The 20,911-nt window shown below is 36.3% G+C and overlaps 1 protein-coding gene across 2 annotated transcripts in view; it reads left to right on the forward strand.

The window, feature by feature from the left end:
* Positions 1-20,911, forward strand: part of LOC102909205 (E3 ubiquitin-protein ligase RING2-like) — a 44,431-nt gene that overhangs the window by 21,005 nt on the left and 2,515 nt on the right. Inside the window, exons 2-3 of one of the 2 annotated variants that reach the window (XM_016004102.3) lie at positions 17,720-17,793; positions 19,758-20,640. In XM_016004102.3, the coding sequence (XP_015859588.1) occupies positions 19,815-20,640 (826 nt within the window). In that variant the 5' untranslated portion in view covers positions 17,720-17,793; positions 19,758-19,814. The remainder of the gene's footprint in view (positions 1-17,719; positions 17,794-19,757; positions 20,641-20,911) is intronic. The other variant, XM_042269184.2, reaches the window with a different exon arrangement.

Consider the following 20,911-nt stretch of genomic DNA (forward strand, 5'->3'; position numbering starts at 1 on the left):
AAGAGGCTTCTCTGAGTAAGGATGTGGGTAGCATTAATCTGTGGTATAAAAATAAATAATTTGATGCCAGTTTGATGTTACAACATTTTAGCTAAACATTGGTAGGTTTATCACTTAGGCTTATTAGTTCCATGGGCATGGGTTTTTGACTGCAGTTCACTTTACCTGAAATGTATTCCCTCTTATGGAGCAGGCTTTAAGTTCAACAGAGATTAGTTGCTTTCCCCTGTAAGAATTTTGCCTCTATTGCATAGCTGAAAACATCTTGTTTGGTAGATGTGGTACTGTATTTACTAGAGGTGACCGATGGTTAAGACCATTGGCACTTTTTCTCACATATTACCTTCTGGCACTATGGAATCTGGTTGACAGGGATAAAATTTGTCTATTTCAGTTCTAGCTTGGCTTCTCTTTATCTTGCAGTCAAACTACTCTGTGTCTTCAGCTATAGGCTGTTGTTGGTTGTTTCTACTCTTTGAGTCTTTTACCTTTTGTTCTGTGCTCTTTTGGGGGGTCTACCACCCAGCTCCCAAATAAATCACACGTGGAGTCCTATTCTCACAATATCTGGCCTTAGCTTGGCTTGTTTCTAGCCAGCTTCTTTTAAATTAGCCTTTCTACCTTTCGCCTCTGGGCTTTTACCTTTCTCTATTTGTGTATAACTTTCCTTTTCTTCTTATTCCATGCGTGGCAGCGTGGCTGGACCCTTCTTTCCTTGTTCCTTGATCCTCTTCCTTCTCTATATATTTTTTCCTCCTATTTATTCTCTCTGCCTATCCTTTCTACCGCTTTGTTATTGGCCATTCAGCTCTTTATTAGACCATCAGGTGTTTTAGACAGGCACAGTAACACAGCTTCACAGAGTTAAACAAATGCAATATAAAAGAATGCAAAATGTCTTTGCATCATTAAACAAATGTTCCACAGCATAAACAAATGTAACACATCCCAAACTATTATTCCACAGCAATAGGCTCTCATTTTCTAGTTCTGGTGGGCAACCAGGAGGAATTAAAAGAGTCTACATAGTTTTGAGGAGGCTGTGGGCCAGTCTGTCCTACAATCCAAAAGATGATATCCTACCCCTGGCACTGTAATTTTTCTTTAATTATCCATGACTTCTAGTAACAGCCTTGTTGAGCATATTGTTTTTTACACTATTTATTTGAGATATTTTTGAAGTAATATGTTAATAATTGAGCTGAAAAGCATTAGATTTCTGTATTTCTTTTTCATATATCTTTTGATTTATTTATTCTTTCCCTCTTTTCTTCTCCCTCAACAACTCTATCCACTTCCCAGATTTAAGTATTCTATCCCCAGTATTCTACCTATTTTTTTTATTACTTATGCACCATGATTCATCTTCCTTTAAGGGATCCCCCAGTGACTATTTTCCTGGCATCTCAATATCCCAAGTTATGCGCACCACACTACAAGTTCGAAGCTTGGAACCACATATGAGGGACAGCAAGTGTCACTTGTCTTACTGAGTTTGAGTTATCTCACTTGGTATAATTTTCCCCCAGTTTCGAACATCTACTTTCACATTTCATAATTTCACTTTCCTATATAGCTGAACAAAATTCCATTGTGTATATGTGCAACATTTTCATTATCCATTCATCAATTGATGTGAATGTAGGCAGATTTCACTTCTTAGCTATTGTGAACATAGCAGCACTGTCTTCTGAAATTGTCTTCTACCTTTTATTGGACTATTGATGTTCTATCTTCAGTATTTTCTCAGGGTGGCTTATCATTCTAGTATTGGTCTATCCAAATCATTCTCTTTGGATAGCACTGCCACAATGAATTTTATATACATATGTGAGAATATGTTGTTTTCTGTGTCTATTAAAGGTTATTATCCTCATATGTGCCTATTCTTAGCTAGGATCTTGTGACTGTCTTGGATTCCCTTTTGATCAGTAAATTAGTGTCTCTCAAATTTAGAGTTGTGACAGTCACCTTCATGAGAACATTTTCATTCCACCGTAGGCCAGCTTTCATCATTATATTTTAGTCTATGAGAGTTGTTTCTTCATTTCATTAGCCAATTTATTGATTTGATTTGGGAGAAGTTGGTGGTTTTTTTCAATTCTTTCATATTTTGAGAATAAAATGCAGTTATAACATTTCTCCTTTCCCTTTCCTCTCTCTAAACCCTCCCTTATTCCCCTCCTAAATCTTCTTCAAATTCATGGCCCATTTTTTTCACTAATTGTTATTGCATGCATAGTATATATAATGTGTAAATATGTCTTGTCTGTATAATGTAATGTATATGTATGTTTTCAGGGATGACTGTTTGGCACTGAACAACCAATTGGGGTGCTCTTCCTTGGGGAAGGTCACCTCTATTGCTCCCAGCCTTCCTCAGTTGCCTATAGTTCTTTGTGTAGAGTTGAGGCCTGCGGGCTTTCCCCCATCCATGTAGGCATGTCCATTAGTGTCATCCTTGTTTGGCTTATATTTGGGCAGTCAAGTTGATGAGACATTGTGGGTATAACTTCTGAAGTTACTAAGAGACATACTCTAACAAAACAAAACAGAACAGAACAGAACAAAAACAAAAACTTGATCCTCTGGCTCTTAAAATCTATTTTCTTATATGATGTTATTATTTGGATTCTCGGTTTATATTTGTTGAACTTGGGTTTTATCATTCATTTTATCTTGTCTTGACCCAATTTTGATTTATTGATTCTTTGAATCCTTTTATTTCCATTTCATTATTTTCTTCTCTGATTTTAAATATTTGTTTCTATGTCCTGTCTTTGGTTTGACCTGTTCTTGTTTGGTCAAGATCATGAGGTGAATATTTATTTGGGATTTCTCTGATTATTTTAATATAAGCATATATACCTATAAACTGCCCTTGTCTAATCATTTCCCATGTATCTGGCAGTTTTTAGTATGTTATAGTTTTCTTTGCACTCAATTACAGGAATTTTGAAATTTTCAAAATTTTCAGTGACCCTGATTTTCAGTGACCCATTCATTGTTCAGTAGGGTGTTGCTTAATTCCCATGGGTTTGTATATATTTCTTAATTTTTGTTTCTATTGATTGCCAATTTTAGTATATTGTGATCAGAAATAAATATATTTAAAAATCATTTTATCGCCGGGCGGTGGTGGCGCACGCCTTTAATCCCAGCACTCGGGAGGCAGAGCCAGGCGGATCTCTGAGTTCGAGGCCAGCCTGGGCTACCAAGTGAGTTCCAGGAAAGGCGCAAAGCTACACAGAGAAACCCTGTCTTGAAAAACCAAAAAAAAAAAAAAATCATTTTATCTTCTTGTACTATAAGTCTTGCTTTGTGCCTTGAAATATGGTTTATGTTGGAAGCTAGAGAAATAGCTCATCAGTTTAAAAACCTTTGATTAGTGGGGGAGGTGGATTTTTTAATTATTTTATATTTAAAAACTTTTGCTGCTATTACAGATATGGGTTCAGTTCGAAGCAACTATCTGCAATTCCTGCTATAGCGGATCTGTTATGTTTTTCTGGTTCCTTTGGAACCAGGCCCACATGTGATGCATGTATATACATGCATGGAAACACTAGTGCACATTAAAGAATATTTTTAAAATGCAGTTTACTTTGGGGAAAGTTTCATAAAATACTTAAATGTGTATATTTCAGTGATAAAATGTGTGTGTGTGTGTGTGTGTGTGTGTGTGTGTGTGTGTGTGTGTGTGTGTGTGTGTAAAACTGAAGGTTCCTGTAGAATTCATAAGAGTTGGATCTCCTGAAACCAGAGTTACAGTTGGTTGTGAACTGACTAAAATCAGTATGGGGAACTGAACTGAGTTCATCTGCAAGAGCAGTAATAAGCTCCTAAACACTTAATCATCTCTCTAGCCCATGTTCTGCAATTTTTAAATGGATTATACAAATGTCTGTCAAATCCACTTGAACTACGTTATCTTTTATCTCTGATATTTTCTTATAGATTCTTTAGTCTACAGTCTTGTGCATTGGTGGGAATATGGTACTAAAATCACTCTATTATTGTATTTAGGTCACTCTGCATTTACATAATGTAATGTTTATTGTATGAAATTGAGTGTGCTGGTTTTTTGTTCATGTGTATGTAGAAAACATTATCTTGATAGCTTCCCCCCTCAATATAAAGTGAACTTTTTTATGTGTTCTGAATGATTTTGGTTCAAAGTCTAATTTGTCAGGTTTTAGTAGTTTCATCATCCTTGCTTTCTAGTTTTATTTGCTTTGAATGTCTTTTTTTTTTTATCCATTCATCGTAAGGCTTTTCCTTTGTCGATAAAGTTCAGCAGCAATAGATAGATGAGTTCTTTGTTTTTTTATTACTCCTTTTAGTTTTGTGGTTATAATACAATTATATCATTTCCTTCTTACCTTCCACACCCAAATCCTCCCATATACCCCTCTTTGTTCTTTTTCAAATACGTATCCTCTTTTTCATTAGTCGCTTTTACATGTCATGTGTATATGTATACATAAATGCAACATGTTCAGTTTCAATAATTTTACTTGTATGGGTTGTACTTTTTAACCAACCTCTTAGTCTATCTATGACTTTGTTTACAAAATTATGACCATTATCTATCAGTGTTAGTATTTTAAAGTACATATTAGTTTCATTTATTTTTTTATTTTTATTTTTATTTTTTTTTTTTTTTGGTTTTTCGAGACAGGGTTTATAATAGTGTTTCTTTTCTAATCTTTATTAGTTTATTTACTCTTCTGTTCATTCTTTCCTGCTGACTCAAGGATGTTTTTATCTCTTTTTTAATTGTTTAGCATTTGTTCTTCAAGTATCTTCTCTATTCTTAGGTTAGTGGTCACAATTTCCCTTTCTTGTGTTTTCCCATTTAATTATTGAAGATAGATTTGTTGGATATATACTCTGTTAGTCAATTACTGTCTTTCAGAGTTAGAAATAAATGTTCTGGTTTTCTTGGCTTTTATAATTTGTGCTGAAATCTTCTGTTAATCTGATGTGCTGGCCTGTATATGGTTAGTGCTTCTCTCTTGCACTCTTTAATACTCTTTCTCTGCTTTGTATGCTTAGATATTTTTTATAGTGAGAGTTTCTGTATGCTTAGATGTTATAGTGGGAGGTGTAGGGAATATTTCCCAGTGTTGTCTATTTGTCATTATAAATTAAACTTCTAGCTGGCTATCCATTTCTTTCCTAGAATTATTCATTAAATGTATTTTCTATGATGCTTGGTTAAACTTGTTCTTCTTCAATATCCATGATAAACATGTTAGGTTTTTGTTGATGTCTCAGAGATAAAATATGGTCTGTTCATATTTTGTCATTCTGTCTTTGTCATTGTGTAAATGTTCTAATCAATTCACCTTATCTTCTAGCACTTTCATTCTGTCTTCAAATTGATCCATTCTATTGAGAAGAATTTCCCGAATTTATAAAATCAACTTATTGAGCTTTTATTTCCAAACTTTGATTTAACACTTTATTCACCATTTCTATTTTTACAAAATTCTGCTTTTCTTTCATATATTTACATTATTATTTCACTCTGCCATTTGTGTGCATGCTCAGAGAATTCATTTGGGTGCTTATCTTTTTATATTTCAATAAATATTGTTATAATCATTTTTGAAATCTTTTTGGGAAGTATTTCATTTAATTCATTTTCATTAAATTCCATTACTTAGTAACTAATAATTTGAAGATCAGTCATATTGCTTTGATTTTTTCATATCTTTATGTTTCTGCATCAGGATTTAGCTATATGGATTAGAATTTGGGAGGATTATTAATCACCTATAATCTTTCAATAGAAATGGTTTTGAAGATTAAGTTTAAGAATTTCATAGTAGGTGTTCTTTCTCCCCTCAGGACTGGGAATATAATGCAGTAGTTGAACCCACATGCCACATGCTCAAAGCATTGGGATTGACCTCCATTTCTAGCTCTATTCTAATAGCAGAATAGTTACCGTAGTAAAAACAACAATTAACAGATATGTCCAGAATGAAAACACAGTAGTGCCCAAGGTAAACAATTATTTCTTTAACACCAATGATTTTTTTGGTCAAGTAAAGATTCAAAGATAGTATGATGAACAAGAAAATCACAGTTCATTAAGTTGAAATGAAGTAGTAAGTATGAGTGAAGGATACAGAACTTGTTGGGATAGTGAATCTGTGTATACTTTCTTGTTGATTATCACATTTTTAACTCACCACTATAAAGGACTTTGCATGGGACAGATAGCACAACTCACTCTGTGTGGGCACTAGCACCCTGTGACATGGGCACAGGTGCCAGTCTGGCCATTGGGACATTCCTGAAATTAGCATATGTGCTGTGTCTGAATTTTTTTCTCACAGAATCTCTAGAACAGGAATTGATGTTAAGTGTGGCTTTGTGTAGAACCTGATGCAGGCACACCAAGCCTGCTAATATATTAACATTTCTCCTCACTTCTTATCCTCACAAAGTAGAAAACTCATTTGATAGATAAATATAGTTAGAGATTCATTTGACAGGGCAACATGCACTCCAGGTTGAAGTATATTGTTCCAAAAGACAGTAAAAGCACAGAGGATTATGTGTTCTGCATTTTAAAGCAGTTCCTATGAACACTTATACGGTGTACGGTCAACCTTCTCCCTCTCAAATCAAGGTGGATTAGATCTTTAGATCTCCCATCTATAGCATTTCTCCTCATAATCTTATAAAGAAGCACAAATATGCATGATAAAATCACAATGTAAATAATATTGTAATGAAGCTTGGGACACTTTGAGGATAAAACCCTTTACCAGTATACCATATGAGAAAAAACTCTGACACCTCAGTTTCTAATCCAGGAGAAGCAACCTGTCCGTAAATTCAACGTTATTTAAGTACAAGGGGGCATTCTGACTATCAGAAAACATAGACACTAAGAAACAACTATAATTTCTTTGGATACTCCATATCTAACCTGTCATTCCTCCCTCAAAATATGTATCCCTCCAAGTTGATATGAAAGTAAGAGAAGAATCTTCTTCCATTAGTAACTTTTATACTGGATGGGTATGTAGATACCACTAATAGCCCTAAAATCCATTTTTATCTATGTTGGTACAGTAAAGAAGGCTTATCATGCTGAGTATCAGATCCTATTGATATAAGTAGTAGATGGCATGGTTTAACAGTCTCATGAAGTTCTTGGCCCATGTTAGCCCAATATAGTATGCCTTGGGATTTGTTTTGGGAAAGGTGGGCCAGTATGTATATTGTATAACAGTTGAAGTATAATATGTTGGATTCTGGAAGAAACAAACTTGATTGAAGCCATTGAAGGATATGGAGATTAGAGATTGAAAATGTCAAGTAACATAAAAAATTGATTTAAAGGGTAAGAGGGATCAACCATGCCCACATTAATACAAATAATGATTGAATAAAAGTAAATTTAAGGAGAAAGAACAGAGCTACAGGCATAAAATAAGGAAAGGTTTTTCACATCAGCGAAAAAGCAGAAAGGGAAGAACCTGCTATGTCTTGGAGTGAGGGAAGGAGCTCTGTTTATTATCTCCCCCATTATTACTATAGAAAATCTCCATAACATTTGAATCTGTCATGATCATCCTTAAACTCCTACTATTTTTCCTTTATCCTAGTCCTCCAAACCATATCTTTTAATTTCTCCAATGAGTCTCAGATGCTGAAAGACACACAGGTCATCACTAGGCAACTGATAGACACTGACTAGAGCTAAATCTGTCTCCTCTCTTGTTTCTTTCCTGTCTCCCCAAGTGATAGGATTAAGGGTGTATGCCATCACTGTCTGGCCTCTATTTCTAATCTAGTGGCTGGCTCTGTCCTCTGATCCCCAGATAAGTTTTATTAGGGTACAAAATATATCATCACATGTCTCCCTCCAAATGATTCTCCCCTTTTGAGCATAAGCACTGGTTAAGGTAGACCCTTTTTAATATCTTTGCTCTGTCTGATCAAAAGGATAAATGGTTTACCAAAGTCAGAAGGACCTTGTGTGAGAACAAACTGTGCCCCCAGGTTTGGGTTGACCTTGAATAATAGGGTAAACATACTGGCTGTCCTTTAAACCATTTACCACATTTAGTTTCAGCATCCAAACCTTGGTTGATGAACACCAAGAAGGACATTTTCCCCAGTTTTCAAGATGAAGTCATAGATTTTAGTTATAACTTGCATTTAGCACTCAAAGCTTAAATGGAAACAGATTTTTTAAATAAATTTAGATTTCATTTAAATTTGGTTTCTTAAGTAGGTAAAAACATGACAAATTTAGCAGAAACCATGTTTCTCAATACAATATGAAATCTTTGTTCTTTAAATTAGTTTATATAAATGTTACCAAGAACAGATACACATCTTAAGGTAAACCACATTGTTTTAAATAGAGGAATATATTGTAGTTTTATACTTGAAGCTCTCATGAAATCTGGGCTGCTCTGGAATTTGCTACGTTGATGAGGTGACCTTGAACTCCTGATACTCCTCCAACTCTAAAAACTGAAATTATAGTTATGGTGCACCGACCACATTATGTTCAATACTGGAGGTTGAACCTAGGGCATTCTGCAGGCTAGGCAAATGCTCCTAGCATATGAAAGTTGAACCTTATATATACTAAAACTTAATCATCATACATATATCATCTTTATTGTTTTATTTTTCATAAACTTTTTGTGGCATTTGTGATTTTTATAAATTTTCTAGATTTTTTTCTCTCGTTTTTTTATTTTGCAAAAATTTAATTTGTTTTAGGGAAAAATTTATTTTGTAATATAAAATTCTGGCTCATTCAAAATGTATTCTTTTCCTTTTTAAACTTCTCCATAATATGTTGGAGGGCTCTGCTGTTTAAGATTGCAATCCACCATGTACAAACAGCTCTCTGAGCTAGGCGCCAAATGGAGGACTCCCTTTCTCCAGCTGGGCTTCCTGCTCTCTGCCTGAGCTTATTTGGAATCTGGCCCTGAGCCTGGATGCCTGACTGAAGTGTGACCTTTGACACAGTTCCCTGCAAATGCTCTCCCTGTTCTGCCCATATGATAATTAGGTATTGTGCTCCAGTTATATGATATGAACATGCTCTCAAATGCAAATTAGGGGAAGGCCCAGATGCTGACCCCAGATTATACATTTCACTTAACTCTGGAATAGAGCTGAGCTGTAATACTGAAACCGACTCCCAGAAGGCTATTTCTGTCATACTCACAAGCCATACAAAGCCCTGCAGGCTGCCTCTACTCCCTTTGTCCTCATAGCCTGGTGGTCAATGGATCAGGAAGAACAGGGAGACCCCCACAATAATATATAATTATTCTTTATATTTATATTTCCTTTTTCCAATTACCAGCTACTTTCTACTTCAGTTCCTTCCATAATATAGTGAGACAGGGCAACAGCATCAGATTCATCAACTTATTAAAATTGTTTAATGCAAATAATATTTATAACAAACTAGCATTGCCAGTTATTTCTTTGTGGATAGTTTTAACCTTTAATTGTTACTTGATTTTATTGAAAATAGACTTTTGAAACAGATGCAGACCCACAGCCAAACATTAGGCAGAGCTTGGAGAACCTTGTAGAAGATGGTGAGGAAGGATTTTAGGAGCCAGAGGGGTCAAGGACACCACAAGAAAACCCACAGAATCAACTGACCTGGGCTTATAGAAGCTCACAGAGACTGAACCAGCAACCAGGGAGCCTGACCTAGGCCCTCTGCATATGTTACAGTTGTGTAACTTGGTCCTCTTGTGGGACTCTGAACAGTGGGAACAGGGACTGTCTCTGATTCTTTACCAGATTTTGGGAACCTGGATTGCCTTGCCTGGCCTTAATACATAGGGAGATGCTTAGTCTTACTGCAGCTTAATATGCCATGTTTTCTTGATATTAATGGGAGACCTGTTCTTTCCTGAACAGAAACAGAGAAGGAGTAGACTGGAGGGTGGGAACAGAGGGGAGTAGAAGAAGGGACTGAGAGGAGAAGAGGGACAGGAAACTGTGACCATGTTGTAATTAATTAAAAAAGAAAATATATTTTTATAATATGTTTTATTCTGATTATGTTTCTCTTTCCCTAGCTCTTCTCAGAGCCTCCTTACTTCCCTAAACACCCTTACTTTCTCTCTCTCTTTAGAATATGAATAAGCATCTAAATAATTATATATATGTATATATATATATATATATATATATATATATATATATATATATATAATTTTAAAAAACAAACTAGAATACGACAGAGGAAACAAACAGAAAAAAAAGACCCAAAGAAAAAAATCTAAGAAATACATACAGATGCTGGAAAACAGACATTCCTACTAGAGAAAACCCACAAAAATAAAACCAGAAACCATAATATATAAGCAAATGATCTTGCCTTATTTATGGTTTCTATTGCTGCAACAAAACATCATGACCTAAAAATCAAGTTGGGATATAAAGGTTTTATTTGTCTTATACTTTCCTATCAATGTTCATCATTGAAGGAAATCAGGACAAGAACTTAAACAGTTCAGGATCTTTAGGCAGGAGCTGATGCAGAGCCCTGGAGGGGTTCTGCTTACTGCCTTGCTTCCCATGGCTTGTTCAGCCTTCTTTCTTATAGAACTCAGGGATGACACCACCCACAGTAGGTTTGGCCTTCCACCATCAATCACTAATTAAGAAAATGCCTTTTCTCAGTTGGGGTTCCATCCATTGAGATGACTCTAGGTTGTGTCAAGTTGATGTAACACTAGCCAGCACAAGATCTGTAAGGAAGAAAAAAATGCCCAGTCAAATCCTTGTGAAACAGAAAGAAAGAAAGAAAGAAAGAAAGAAAGAAAGAAAGAAAGAAAGAAAGAAAGAAAGAAAGAAAGAAAGAAAGAAAGAAAGAAAGAAAGAAAGAGAAAGAAAAAAGAAAGAAAGAAGAAAGAAAGAAAGAAAGAAAGAAAGAAAGAAAGAAAGAAAGAAAGAAAGAAAGAAAGAAAGAAAGAAAGAAAGAAAAGAAATAGAAAAAGAAAAAAGTTTATTTTTGTGTTGACTGCTGGGCATGGAACTTTCCCTTAAGAGTGGTTGATAAACCCAGTGAGACTCCCCTGGAGAAAACTGACTTTTCGTTTGGTAGAGTAGATGCCAATTGGTGATATCTTATGGGTTAGGGTAGGGTCTTGTGTCCACTTCCCTTCTCAGCACTGGGAGCCCATCTGACTTATACCTCTGCAGGGCCTGAGCATGCTGCCACAGTCTCTGAGTTCATATGCATGTCAGCCCAGTTATGTCTAGAAGACATTGTTTCCATGGTGTCTTCCATTCTCACTGGCTCATAGAATCTTTCTGCCTCCTTTTGCAGAGTTTCCTGATCCCTGAGGGGAGGTGTTTGATAAAGAAATCCCATTCAGGATGAAATGTTCATGGTCTCTTTTCTTTCTCCATATATTTTCCAGCTATGGGTCTCTGTATTTGTTTCCAACTGCTGCAGGAGAAAGTTTCTCTGATTATGGCTAAACAAGACACTGATATATGAATATATCAGAATGTCTTTAGGAGTCATTTTCTTGCTATGTTTCTTCAGCAGTACAGTAGTATTTGGTTTTCTTCTAAGTCCATGGACAATATAGTCTTAGGTTCTTGGCCACCTGAACAGTGTCAGGGATGGTTTTATCTCATGCAGTGGGCCTTAAATGCAATCAGGTATTGGCCGGTTATTCCCATAAGCTTTCGGTCACTATTGCACCAGCATATCTTGCAGGGAAGTCACCATTGAAGATGGAAGGTTTTGTAGCTGGGTCGGTGTTTACCTTTCTCCTCTGGAAGCCTGCAGAATACCTTCCAGTACCATGAACACTAGCCAGAGGGGCAAAAACTCTAGTTGGACACCAACTTGACTTTTCCATGTTCAATGAGTTATGTAGCTGTTGTCTTCAACAGTAGGGACTTTCCATCAGTTTTTGGAGAGCAAACAATAATAGGCTTGACAATGCCTCAGTTGTTTGGGGATTTCTATGAGGCCCTTTTGGCCAACAACTCATTTAGATGTAACCCAGCCTCAGTACTAGAGGTTTTATTTGGTGGTAAAAAATGTCTATCTAATTGGAGCTTTGTCTCCCCCATTATTTGGTGATAAGGATTTTGAACATTTAAGTGTTTCACAGGCAATTGTGTTTCCATCTTTTGAAAACTCTGTTCAGATCTGTACCCTATTTTTTAATTAAGTTTTTTGTTTTCTTTGTTTCTAGAATTTTTAGTTATTTATATATTTTAGATATTACCCTTCTATTGGTTGTTTAGTTAGTAAAAGTCTTTTTTATTATGTAGCATCTCACTTTGTCAAAACAATGGTGTTGTTTCCCTTCTAGAAGTTTCTGAGTGTCATGAGGTCTCATTAATTGTTGATCTTAGTGCCTACACTAATGGTATTCTGTTCAAGAAGTCTTATCCCGTGCCAATGAGTCTAAGACTGTTTCTGACTTTCTTGTTTATCAAATTCAGTGAATCTGGCCTTATGTTGAAATAAGTACTTTCTCCATTTGAAGTTGAGTATTGTGCATGGTGATAACTATGGAACTATTTGTATTCCTCTGCATGTAGATATCCAATTTGAGCAGCACTATTTGTTTAAAATGCTGTTATTTTTTCCATTGTATGTTTCTGGCTGATTTATCAAAAATTAGCTGTCCATCATTGTGTGGAATTACATATAGGTCTTCAATTTGATTCCATTGATCAATGCATCTGTTTTTAATGTCAATATCATACTTTTTATAAATATATTTTTGTAGAATAATTAGAGGAGTGTTGGCATTAATTCTTTGAAAGTCTAGTAGAATTTTGTGTTGAGTCCATCTTGCCCTGGGCTTTTGTTGTTATTGTGAGACTTTTAATTATTGCTTCTACTTCTGGTTACTAGTTTACAGATATATGATCAAAACAATGATCATTATTTGTTCACCCCTATCTAGCTCTCTGGAAAATACTGTAAGGACAGATGCTCCAGATCCACCCTGCCATCACTGAACCCAACAGCCTATCCTCTATCCAGCCATCACCACTGAATTTCTTCCTCCTTCTCTTCTACTTTCCTCTATCTCTCTGTGTTCTCTTTTGCCTTGGGTCTCTACAAAAATGTGATTGATTACTTGTCAATTTACTCAAGCAAAGGCCTTTTGTTTTTTTTGGTTTTTCAAGACAGGGTTTCTTTGTGTAGTTTTGAGCCTGTCCTGTAACTCACTCTGTAGCCCAGGCTGGCCTCGAACTCACAGAGATCCACCTACCTCTGCCTCCTGAGTGATGGGATTAAAGGCATGTGCCACCACTGCCTGGCTGAGCAAAGGCCTTTTATATCCTAAAGTGAATTACCATATTCACTTAAGTGTTTTGACCTCCTGCTATCTTATCTTCTTGTTTTGTTGTTCAAGATCTTTACAAGCCTTCATATTTTAGTCAGCTCATGGCTAAATGTAGTATTCCATAATTTTCAGAATTTTCTGAAGCTAAAAACAATGTCAAATGGCCTTTTGAATATCAAGTAATTGTCTCAGCTACCTGCAGGGGCCTGTATTCCCTCTCTGCCTCCATTCCCTGGGGACTCTACAGAACCTCACAGGACCCAGTCTTTCTCTCTCACCTCATCCTTTTGTGTTAGCCACCAATACCTGGAGGCTTGCTCTACCTGGGAGGCAACTGAGCACTCTGGCACTGGAATCAGGTAGACAATCTTAACTCTCCTATCTCCTTAAGGGTAAAGTGTTCTTTAATGAGGACGATAGATAGAACATTGCAGTGTGCCAGGGTTCTGATTAAGGATGGAAGAGGGCTACTTTTGACTGTTTTCAGTACTGAACTGTAGCTAGAGTTTTTCTCTCTGAGTCCTGCCAAGGCCCAGCAGTCCCATAGCCCACTTATAAAGTAAACATACAGACGTTTATATTATTTAAACTGCTTGGCCATTAGCTCAGGCCTACCATTGTCTAGCTCTTACTCTTATACTTAGCCCATTTCTGTTAATCTATATGTCACCACATGTTCCGTGGCTTTACCTGCTGCCTTTACATGATTCTCCCTGGATGGCAAGCTTACATCTCCTCCTCTCTGCTTTGGTGTTCTCTCCATTATCCTCTCTGCTAGTCCCGCCTATACTTCCTGCCTGGCTACTGGCCAATCAGTGTTTTATGTATCAATCAGTCATCCACATCACTTCCCCTTTTTCTTTTTTTTTTTTCAAAAAGGAAGGTTTTAACTTTCACGTAGTAAAATTACATATAACAAAACAATTATCAAGCAAGAATTACAGTTACAATATTAAAGAAGATATCCTATCTATCTTATATTTGTGAGTCTAAGGTTTTATATCTAACTTATCTTTTATCATAACTGAGGAAATTATAACTATTTAGTCTTCAACTACATCAAACACCCCAGAAGGATATACTATTACCTCAGAAATGGGTGAAGGATGCAAGCAACTTTCGGGAGTCTTTCAGGGTAGACAGAGACAGCTGGCAGCCTGGACAGTCACCTAGTGTTCCTTTGTAAAGTTGGGGCATCTGTCTTTAACCCACAGGCCTAGAGTCTCTCAGTCACTTTTTTTCTGTGTCCTGTAGAATGTCTGGCAGTTTCCTCTGCAAAGCAGGAACCTGAAGGACCATTTTGCCAAGCAAAGTTTAGTGGTTACCTTCTTATGGGTCCTGCATGTCCAGTTGATCAAGCAGTCCAGGCAAGAACAGTTTCTTGCCCAAATGGCTATTTTTGCCAAGAAGAAGATAAATTCCATATGGAGAGTCTTCGATGCCCATCCTCTCTGAAGTAAATCCAGTGCTCTCGGGAGCAGACATGTCTCATTGTCCAGAGAGTCTAAATTTTTTAAATATTTTAAATGCCATATTCTTTATGTCTTTGAAGTGTTTCAAGATTACCTACCTAATTGAATTATATCGATGTATACCTAGAAAACAACATGACTATAAGTTTGACTATCATAGAAGACTAATTATTAATCTGTATTTTTAATTATCCAGTACAATTTAAATGAGTTACATAAACATAATAACCTCAAAGGAGAATAGAAATATATATATACAGTATAACAAAATTAAGTATAAAATGGTATCAATAAATTAAAATCCATAGCAATGTAAAATATTTTTTAAAACTTGTTCTTTAAAAGTAGATTTAATAATTTACCCTTTTATCTTATATCTATATCATATCCCCTTTTTTCTTTAGAACGAAATTGCATTTATAATCAACCTGATTTAAATAAAAATGTTGTTTTATTCTCTGTCCCACACCAGAGGGCTCTTCTGATATGGAACAAAAGAATTTTTTAACCTTTTTTTTTTTCAATGTGTTTGGGTTTAGAGAAGGAGTAAACCAATTCCATCTCCAAAGCAAGCTTGGTTTTGGGAATTTGGGCTTAGCTTTTCTTACTACTTTCTGCTGAAGGGGAGCACTGTATCTTATGGGGACACAAAGAAAATTTTAGGATTATGGAATAGTCCATGAGAGTGTAATATCTGAGCCAGTTGCCTTGAAACTGTTTTTGGATATTGGATCATCTGGGCCATGGTGTCATCGGAGACCCTTCTGGTGGTCTTGGCTGGTCAAACCTGATGTATCTTAATCTGGAACAAATCCATAGCCTCTGGCTTTCTGTGGAAACAAATGCAGACCCTCCTTTCCAAAGCAATATATCCTTACATCCAAATTTTGAAGTCAAGGTACCTTTAAAATAGGCTTTATCCCACCTACTTATATATTCTATATACAACAAAAACATTCAGTTTTAAAATGGGTATTTTCATAATGTCTGAGCATCTAGCCATGTGCACCAATAATGAATCAAAATAGACAAGATGGTTGGCAGCAGAAATTTGTGTTAAAGATATATCATGGAAAAGGAGGCAAGAGTGACTGAGCAGATGTTGCCTATAGAGGTTGCAAGGTAGCACTTGGAAAGAGAGTGGCTACTGTAATGTGTTTAGGAACTAAAAACATTGATTAATGAGATTAGCTCCTCTGTACATTACTCCAGTCTTGGTTCATCTCTACATGGTCTGTGGTGTTTCTTCTGATCTATCAGTGTCAAGAGACTGCCTTGGGGCATCTGGTGATCAGTGCTATATGAGTCTTTTGGGGAAAGCTTTTATAGTGTCATCAAACACAGAAACAGGATATAGATGTCTTTGAAGTACTCATTAATAGTGTATGGGTTCTAATTGAAAAAAAGGAGGGATTAGAGTAACACAAGTCAAAAGATCAATGGTGAGCCATCAAGAAGCCAGTGCAGGAAGACAGTGACTGACTTTGCAGGCTGTCACCTAAGGAGTTCCTCTTAAGGCTCTCCACCAAGAAGAGGCTCAGGCCTGGAAATTTTGATAGAAAATGAATGTAAGAGCAAGTTACAGTAGATAGTACACACCTTAGATTTAAGCACAAGTCATTTGCCATTTGTAGAGATTCAGATATATGCATTTTGTTGATGCCTGTTCACCCAAATCATGACACAAAAATAAGTTACCAGGTGCAAGTTTCTCCTTCATTGTTAAGTTATGGAAGGGACATACTCAGTCATGAAACAGTTAAAGCAGAAGTTTACCTAACAAGGAGAGCAGACCATGCAATAAAAAGGGAGAATGGAATGGCCTGACTGAAGGAGTGATTAGCAGCACAGTATGTCATTCATTGTGGGTTTTAAAGGCTTAGCCTATATTTGTGAGCTAGGTGGTATATTTATGAAATAACATGACTCGTTTTCCTTCCCAAATCTTGGTGGCATGTGTCTGCTTGTACTTTCAGTAATCCCTAGAAAGGCCCACAAGGTGGCATCAAAATCACACTGTATATGACATAATGTGTTTGGGGTCATTTTGAAACTTTAGACCCTCCATGGTTATGACGTGTATTGGAAAATGCCCTGACACCTTAATTTCTGGCATATCAGGAACAACTTATACACAAACTCAAGTATACATAATGGGACATTTGGATTATCAGCAGACAGAGCTATCAAGATACTAATGCAATTTCCTTGTTTAAGTATTTTCTATGTGCCTACCTGGTATCAGGTTTGCCTCTGTGTAAACCTTTGAACTTACCTGTCCCTACACTGTCCTCTCCAGCATATGTTTCAAAACAGACTTCCAACATGCCGAACACTGCACAATTCTGATTCAGATTTCACCCTCAAAGAAAAGATATTCTGCAGGCCCCAGGCTCAGAAGTTATAATTGCTCTGAGGTTGTAGAGTGAACCAACTAGGGAGGGATACTTGCCTTTAGATTCCCCTAGTATCAATATTAATATTTTTTAAATATGATTATGAAATAATACATATGATATTTTATTAAGATCTGTAATTTGCTTTTTCCTAGAACTTTCCCTAATGGTATACAATAATCTTTCCTTGGAAGTTTATATCACCTTTTAAATTTTTATCTTAGGGGAATATCTATTAACTATAACAGTTAAACTATCTTAAATTGTTTTGAGCAGATTAAAGATAATCCTTCTTTTTCCTGGCTGTATCACTGTGGGGCTGTCTTAGTACACAATTGGAAAGTTACCTGGAAGATCAGTCTTTCATTGACTGTAAACTCCCATACACACAATCTGTATTCTAGCACTTGTGATTTTAAGATTTGGCAACTGTTTGATGAAACCAGTGCATTTAAATGGAAAGTCAATCTCAGTTTGAAATAATGGGAGATTCACATTTTTGTTTCAGCTTTGCAATTCATTTCATGGCAAGTCATCTGGTTCCATCAAGTTGTCATCTCAGGATATACAAGTACCTGTAAGGTAAGTTTGTGATTTCAGAAATTCATCATTCAACTGATAGCACAAACCACACTAACAAAAAATGTAAGGTTGAATACATAGCAAACATCTTTTTCTATTGGTTTGCTCTAAATACATTGAAATATGTTGATCACCTTTTGTAGACTGGGCAATCATGAAAGCATTTCGCAATATTTAATAATCTTTCTTTACTTGGAGGGCCTCTGATAACAATAAAGTACTTGGGGGTAGTCCTTTTAGGATGGGAAATATTCATTATGTGTCACATAGGTTTTTAGGAAAGTAAATCACTTTTAGTAATGCCTTTCCCACCTCTCACTCACACTGTTTTTGTGAGTGACTATTCACTAACAGTTGTTTCTCAAATATTTTCATTGAACAAATATACTCGTTTATGAATTTACTCTCATCTGAGTGGTGCTAGGAATAAAATCCATGGAATCATGCCTGCTAGGCCAGCCATGTTACTCTGGGACATAGCCTAGCTTATAAATGAATTGGTATCTACTAGATGAAGGACGATTAATGGAATAGTCTTCACAGTATCCTATTGTGGACAGTCTGAAACATCTTCAAAGATGCCTCTACTCAATTTAGGTGCGATTATTTTCTAATGCACAGCTAGCAACATCATGTAGAGCTAGCCTTTTCCAGGTATTCTTCAGGCTTTCTTTTTTATTGCCCTAAATTGTGTGTACATACTGATGAGTTTCGTAAAGACTTTCAAGTATATCATGTACTCTGACCATATTCACCCCTCAAAAATTCCCCCTCTAGCCCTCCTCACTCTTAATTCCATTCCACTTTCCTGACAAGCACATTTAGGCTCTTATCATACCAATGTACAAATGACTTTGTGTATGCACTAAACATATAGGACCCACAAATAAGAGAAAACAAGTAGCATATTTTTACAATGAGAGATTTAAGACATATATTTGTCTTCATAGCTATGGTAGTTTGAATGTAATTGGCTTATAGGGAGTTACACTATTAGGAGATGGGGCTTTGTTGGAATAGGTATGGCCTTGTTGGAGGAAGTGTGTCACTGGGTCAGGATAGGCTTTGAGGTCTCATATATGCTCAAGCCATGCCCAGTATCTCGGATCATTTCCTGTTGCCCATGGGTCAAGATGTAAGACTCCCAGCTCATTCTCCAGCACCATGTCTGCCTGCACACCACCATGTTGCACCACGATGATAATGGACTAAATCTCTGAAAAATGTTAGCCACCCCAATTAAATGTTTTTTCCTCTGAGAATTGCCTAGGTCATAGTGTCTCTTCATAATATTATAAACCCTAACTAAGACAATGTTATAAAAAAAATTTTACTTTAGTTTGAGTGTATTTTTCTTTCTTAAATTTTAAACTAAAATATAATTACATCATTTCCCCCTTCCCTTCTCCCTCCAACCCTTTCTATAGCACCCCACCCCTTCTCCAATTGTTGGCCTCATTTTTATAATTGTTTTACACACACACACCCTACATATGTATATTTATATACCCATAAATATGTAAATATACCTAGAAAGTCCTTTTTATGTTTTTTGTTTGAATATGGCTTCAGCCCTGACCACTTTGTATTGGATAACCAATTAGGGGGCTCATTCCTGGGAAAGGCTAACTCTCTTAGCAGTCATTAATTGCCTGTAGTTTTTGTCTAGGGATAGGATTTCCCCTACTGACTTAGCATATCTTAATTTCTATGTTATTGTATTTAATGTTGAAAATTCCTCTTTAAATTAGTCAAGTTGCAATTTCCTTTTTAATTTTTTTGTTTCTTGATTAAAATGTTTCTTCAAATGTATTTTTGGGAATAAATAAATCTAGTTTTACAGTCTATGCCTTTTGAGATGTATTTGCCAAGATATTTTGCCTATTAACTGTTGAAGTGTCAGACTATAAAACTGATTATTTGCCTTATCCAGCTAACATTTTCTTTATTTTCAATCTTTGTAGGTTTTTACATGCATAAAGTATTCCAATATAGTTGGGTAAACAGAAGCTTAGCGTTGGATGGAGGGACCAGAGGAGAACAATGCCAAATCCCTAGTCCAGCCCAATCTGAGAAGAGAGGAGCCTCAGGCTGTGTCAGAAGCCACCATGTCACAGGCAGTTCAGACAAATGAAGCACAACTAGTAGGGGAAACATCAAAACAGGCTTTACAGGAATTACAAGGAAGATCTCAGAAGGAAACTACAAATGATTTGGAAATTGTGGCTTCAAATGTTGATGAGTGTAATAACTTTAGGTGTCCAATTTGCCTGGATACATTGAAAAACACCAGGATTACAAAATCCTGTTTCCATCGGTTTTGTAAAGATTGCATCATTACAGCCCTTAGACGTGGCAACAAAGAATGCCCTGTCTGCAGGAGAAAATTAATTTCAAAAAGGTCATTAGATTCAGACCCTGAATTTGATGCACTCATCATGAAAATGCATTCAAGTTGTAATGAAAAGGATGCTTCTCAAGAGAAAACATTAAGCAGGAAGAAGAAGTATAAAACTCAACAAGCACTCAGTGTCAACATTGAAAAGGGAAAGGAGATGGACACCATCAACAGTGTCCAGCCAGGAGAGGAGAAACAGAGTGAAACTAGTACTGGATGGAAAGGTAATCATGATAGTTCACCCTGCAATAATACATCTACACACAGCAGTGATGAAGCAGGTCCCAGTAACAAAAAGGCCAAAACATCTGGGCTTGAACATGATAGTACGGATGCTATAGTGACCTATGATGTAGTGACCGATGGGGCTAGTGAACTTGAATCCAGTCTTCATCCAACACTTACAGGAAAAAATGACCCTGCACAGACAGGATTAACAAAGACATCAGGTAATTCCACTACTTGTCAAGTTTATATCTGGCTTTGGGTTTAGCTTAAGAAAGATATCAAAGAAACAGAGAACCAGTCTGATGTATCTTGATATAGCCAGTGAAAAGCAGTATATCATTTATACAATTCCAGGCAGACACCAATTCACTCTTTAATGGCACCCTCTCTTTGGAAGTGATCAGGGGGATACACTGAAAAGTCAGTGGCATAATGGTCCTTTATTCTGCTCCCACCAAGGAGCACAAATTCTAGAAACCAATTCCACAGCTG

This window comes from Peromyscus maniculatus, chromosome X, assembly GCF_049852395.1.
Source record: "Peromyscus maniculatus bairdii isolate BWxNUB_F1_BW_parent chromosome X, HU_Pman_BW_mat_3.1, whole genome shotgun sequence".
Lineage (NCBI taxonomy): Eukaryota > Metazoa > Chordata > Mammalia > Rodentia > Cricetidae > Peromyscus > Peromyscus maniculatus.